At 41.8% G+C, this 5,319-nt stretch overlaps 1 protein-coding gene across 1 annotated transcript in view; it reads left to right on the forward strand.

Annotated features, from left to right (window-relative positions):
- Window positions 1-5,319, forward strand: part of MED12 (mediator complex subunit 12) — a 34,807-nt gene that overhangs the window by 719 nt on the left and 28,769 nt on the right. The window contains exons 2-4 of the mRNA XM_009997182.1: window positions 67-171; window positions 982-1,173; window positions 2,986-3,145. Of these exons, the coding sequence (XP_009995484.1) occupies window positions 67-171; window positions 982-1,173; window positions 2,986-3,145 (457 nt within the window). The remainder of the gene's footprint in view (window positions 1-66; window positions 172-981; window positions 1,174-2,985; window positions 3,146-5,319) is intronic.

Genomic DNA, 5,319 nt, shown 5'->3' on the forward strand with positions numbered 1-5,319 from the left:
GGCTGCGGGTGTCTGGGCTGGGTGGATGGGCCTTGCCGGGCCCTGCTGATCGACTTTCCCCCGCAGGATGAGCTGACGGCTCTGAACGTCAAGCAAGGCTTCAATAACCAGCCGGCAGTCTCTGGAGACGAGCACGGCAGTGCCAAAAATGTCAATTTCAACCCAGCAAAGGTGAGGGCCATCGGGATGGTGTGGAGGTTTGGGAGGTGACTATAAGGGCTGGCTGCTGGGTCCTGGACAGTCCTGAGTCTCATTCCTTCCCTGTGTCCAGTACCGGGAGATCCTTCCCTTTATAATGGGTGTTTCAGGATGATCTGAGCCTCTGTTCCTAGAGAATCAAAGTTCTGCAATGTTTTGGAACATCTGAGAGGGCAGGTTCTTACCTTGCTCTGCACATCTTAGGGGCAGGTGTATCTGTGGTCTCTGTTAAACCAGCATCTCCTTATATTCTGCAATTAAAGCAAAAAACTAGGATACCAGAAGCTGGAAAATTCTTCATATTGGTTTGGTTACATTATAGCCATGGTAGAAGAGAAGTAAGATTTCTTAAAACATCTGGCAATTTAAGCAAGGAAGTTATGTAACAGGCTTCAGCTTCATTTTTCCAATCTCTGAAATCAAGATATTAACTTCCTGGCTTCCCTGCCAAGAGGACTAATAATGACTTGGGGTGGAAGGCAAGCCATAAGCACAGTATATTTGTTTTCCTTGGGTATCGTGTGTCCGAGGAGCCTTCTGTCTGGTTTGACAAACCTGTCTCAACGTGACCCCAATGCTTGGTTATTGTGTCAATTGTCTGGAAACATTCCTGGTTGCAACTGTAACAAAGGAAATTATTAGCAGGTTTTTTTGTATGTTTCAAAAGTTGATGCTGGTGGGACTTAGGGTAGGAGTGATAAATTTTAAGATTTTAAGCACAGAGAATAGAACAGATCTTTGACCTGTGAAGTGCAGTTAAACTGTTTTTTACTTTATTTCCAGATCAGTTCAAATTTTAGCAGTATTATTGCAGAGAAGCTGCGGTGCAACACATTGCCTGACACAGGAAGACGGAAACCCCAGGTCAATCAGAAGGATAACTTCTGGCTGGTGACAGCACGTTCTCAGAGTGCCATAAACAACTGGTTCACAGATCTGGCTGGAACTAAGCCCCTCACTCATCTTGCCAAGAAGGTATGTTACAGGAGAGGTGGCCTGGCAGAGCTGAGTGTTTCATCTGTGCTTGTTTCCAAAGTGTTTGTACAGCAGAAAGTTTTTACTATTTGGAGAAGTTTCTTCTCTCTGCATCTCTTGAAGCTTTCAGCTTGAAGGGTATATTCAGGGTCTGTAGTGCACTGGCTGTAGTCATCCCCATCCAACGAACTGATCCCTAATCTGCTGTTTGGAGGTTTTGTTCAACTTTGCCTTTTGGCTTATGTGATACGACTGGTTTATTTTTGACGTTTGGATTTTCATCCAAACCAGGACACTTCTGAAGAGCTGCTGCTGTTCTCTTTGCTTTGTTGTTTAGATTTGGACCATTCCTACTGAGAAGGTTTTTCCAAGTTCTCAAAAGTCACAGTAAGGATTACTGGAAATAATCAGCTGAGTGGTTTACCAGACTTCTGTTGCATTGACATTGGGGGGTTGGACTAGATGATCTTTTGAGGTCCCTTCCAACCCCTAGGATTCTGTGATTCTGTGTGACACGTTTCTGGTTTTCAGCTGAGAACAGTATGTGCATTATAGCTTGGTCTCAGCCAGGCTGGAGCACTTCTGTGCCCTGGGGTCTAGGACTGGGTATTTCCCTGCTAGCACTGAGTTCTGTAGAGTATGAAAGAAAGAAGGTTCTTACTCTGTAGTTTTCTTTGGCTTAATAGCAAGGGGAGCTAACTCATGCTGAGGGTGGGCCTGTAAACTGGGAACTTGGGAATCTAGTATGAATTGTGGAAAAACATAATTCCCCATTGGGAAATGGTAGCAGAGCACATAGTTTAGAAGCTGATGTTTGTCTGGTCCCCGATGTTATTCTCAGGGGAAAATAAAGTAATCAGATTTTCCCAGAATCTCTTAATAAACTTAGTCCTTGTGTCCTTCTTTATGTATCGTCTGTCAGTTTCCTGAGGTCATTGAGAAAGCCTGAATCTTTCAAGGCCTTCTCTAGTTTCCTGCAATGGGCTCCGTCAGTTTCCATGGACTCAGACATGACAGCAGTGACTGTCAGTAGCCAGGCAGTTTGTGTCATTGTGTAAGTGAAGCATCAGATAATAATTGAGAAGAATGTAAGAAATGTAGCAAGTAATCAATTAAGCTTTTGCTAGTTCAGGGACTTAGAAATACTTACCAAATAGTAGATATTTTTTGTGAATTTGTCTCATTCCTCTGTGAACACACACATACTTTTGCTCTCCATGGTATTCTGTGGAAATGAGCCTCACAGCTGTGCTTTTTTCCATGATGTATTATTGCTTCCTGGTTTACAGATCTGCAGTCTGATGGTTTCACTGGTATCTTCCCATGTTTTATCTTGAATTTTGCATCTTGAATCTTCCTACTATGGTACTGAATTCCATGTTTCTCACAGTCTTCTGTTGGCTACTCATTAAATTACAGGAACTTTGTAACCACTCTGGTTTTTTATTTCTGCAAAATGAGGGGTCCTTTCTTCAGTCTGTGTAGTAGATACTCTGTGTCTGGCTCCTTAGCCTGTATCTTTTGCAGTTTATATCCTCTCTGGAGGATATCCTCAAAGCTGTGGATTTACAGTTATGTCATTTTGTTTTCTGTTTGTTTTGTTTCTATTTATACTGAAATGCAGGTCTGGTCCTGGTGCTTTCTGACCAGAAGTGAATTCTTGCAATAGACTTTTTGAGATGCAGAGCAGCACAGTGCCTTTTCCCTTTTAACATTTCTCACAGCTTGCAGTGCCTACAGCATGTGCAGTTGCTTTGGAATAGTTCCCATCTACATCCTTGGCTGCAGTTCTCCCTCTCAATTCTGTTACAGGTGCCCATCTTTAGCAAGAAGGAAGAAGTCTTTGGTTATTTGGCAAAATACACTGTTCCAGTAATGAGAGCAGCCTGGCTCATCAAAATGACTTGTGCCTATTATGCTGCCATCACAGAAACCAAGGTGAAAAAGCGTCATGTCATTGACCCTTTCATTGGTAAGCACTTGTGTGGTTTTGTCCATCCCAGGTGTTTCCTTCACAGCCTGCTCTTGAACAGTAAGAGGTAGCCTGGTAATCCCTATAAACTTGTTTCCTGTAGCAAGTAATCAATTAAGCTTTTGCTAGTTCAGGGACTTAGAAATACTTACCAAATAGTAGATATTTTTTGTGAATTTGTCTCATTCCTCTGTGAACACACACATACTTTTGCTCTCCATGGTATTCTGTGGAAATGAGCCTCACAGCTGTGCTTTTTTCCATGATGTATTATTGCTTCCTGGTTTACAGATCTGCAGTCTGATGGTTTCACTGGTATCTTCCCATGTTTTATCTTGAATTTTGCATCTTGAATCTTCCTACTATGGTACTGAATTCCATGTTTCTCACAGTCTTCTGTTGGCTACTCATTAAATTACAGGAACTTTGTAACCACTCTGGTTTTTTATTTCTGCAAAATGAGGGGTCCTTTCTTCAGTCTGTGTAGTAGATACTCTGTGTCTGGCTCCTTAGCCTGTATCTTTTGCAGTTTATATCCTCTCTGGAGGATATCCTCAAAGCTGTGGATTTACAGTTATGTCATTTTGTTTTCTGTTTGTTTTGTTTCTATTTATACTGAAATGCAGGTCTGGTCCTGGTGCTTTCTGACCAGAAGTGAATTCTTGCAATAGACTTTTTGAGATGCAGAGCAGCACAGTGCCTTTTCCCTTTTAACATTTCTCACAGCTTGCAGTGCCTACAGCATGTGCAGTTGCTTTGGAATAGTTCCCATCTACATCCTTGGCTGCAGTTCTCCCTCTCAATTCTGTTACAGGTGCCCATCTTTAGCAAGAAGGAAGAAGTCTTTGGTTATTTGGCAAAATACACTGTTCCAGTAATGAGAGCAGCCTGGCTCATCAAAATGACTTGTGCCTATTATGCTGCCATCACAGAAACCAAGGTGAAAAAGCGTCATGTCATTGACCCTTTCATTGGTAAGCACTTGTGTGGTTTTGTCCATCCCAGGTGTTTCCTTCACAGCCTGCTCTTGAACAGTAAGAGGTAGCCCCTGCTGATAACTCTTAGTGCTCTGATGTGTGTAACTGTCCAAAACAACAGGGCCCACCTGTGAGAGTGCACTGTTGAAAAATAAGTCTTAGCAGCCACAAATACTTCCAGAGAACCTACCTCTCCTTTCTCCCCATTAAGTTCTACTGTGCTCCTCTGCTGTATAACCTGTTTTTTTAATACCCTACAAAAACTGTAAGCATTATAATTTACCTATGGCTGATTACTTCTCAAGTAAGTAAGTAAGTGTGTTTCCCAGAGAATTTTGGTATATTATTCTCTGCTTGTGTTTGCAATTTCATTAAGCCTTACTGGCTCCCATATCTAACATCCTTTGCATCCTGGCCTGCTCCAGATTACTGCCATCTACGAGAGCTCCCCTTGCTATTTTCTAGTTTGGATGGCTGTGATTACAGGACCTGACCACACTCCTTTGAAAAGCAGTATTAGCAGCTGAATTCCATGTTTTTTTTATTTATTTTCCTTCTTTATTTTGATATAAAGATTACACAGGCTTCTTAGCTCTGTTTCTGGAGGTTAATTGGTTTCTTAGATATATTTATTCCATTTACTTTCCTATTCCTTTGGGCATTTGTCCTGCTGTTGGCCCTGTAAGTGTTGTTTGTTTCACATTATTGCATAGTTTGCCTTGGTTTTTGCCATCTGCATTGTCCCAGAAGAGTGTAATCATGCTGTCCCTTTGTGTATGGAATTTATCTTTTATACAGTTAGGTTTTAGTAAAAGGATTTTAAAAAATCATTGATTGTGGCTTTACACGAATATCTGAAAGAGATGAACAACAAGTTCAGAGTTGAAGTGTTTTTGCTGTTGTCTGTCAGATTACTGAGAATGCTAAAACAGGCTGCCTTCACACTGCTCCCCACTGAAAAGCCTCTTTACTCTGCATGTTCATTCTCAACAACTGCAGCTGAGGAATCTTTCTTCCCAAATGTTCATGTACAAAGTTACAGCAGCCCCCAAACTCGAAGTCTTCCCCCTTGTTTCCTATTTCCTCCCTATTACCTTCAGGCCACAAACAAACCTAAGTAGCACTTTTCTTTCTTTGTCATTCTGTCCTTTTTAAATGCCAGGAACTTCTTTGGGTTTCCACTTGTGCACCAGCCTT

This window comes from Chaetura pelagica, unplaced genomic scaffold, assembly GCF_000747805.2.
Source record: "Chaetura pelagica isolate M959 unplaced genomic scaffold, ChaPel_1.0 scaffold344, whole genome shotgun sequence".
NCBI lineage: Eukaryota > Metazoa > Chordata > Aves > Apodiformes > Apodidae > Chaetura > Chaetura pelagica.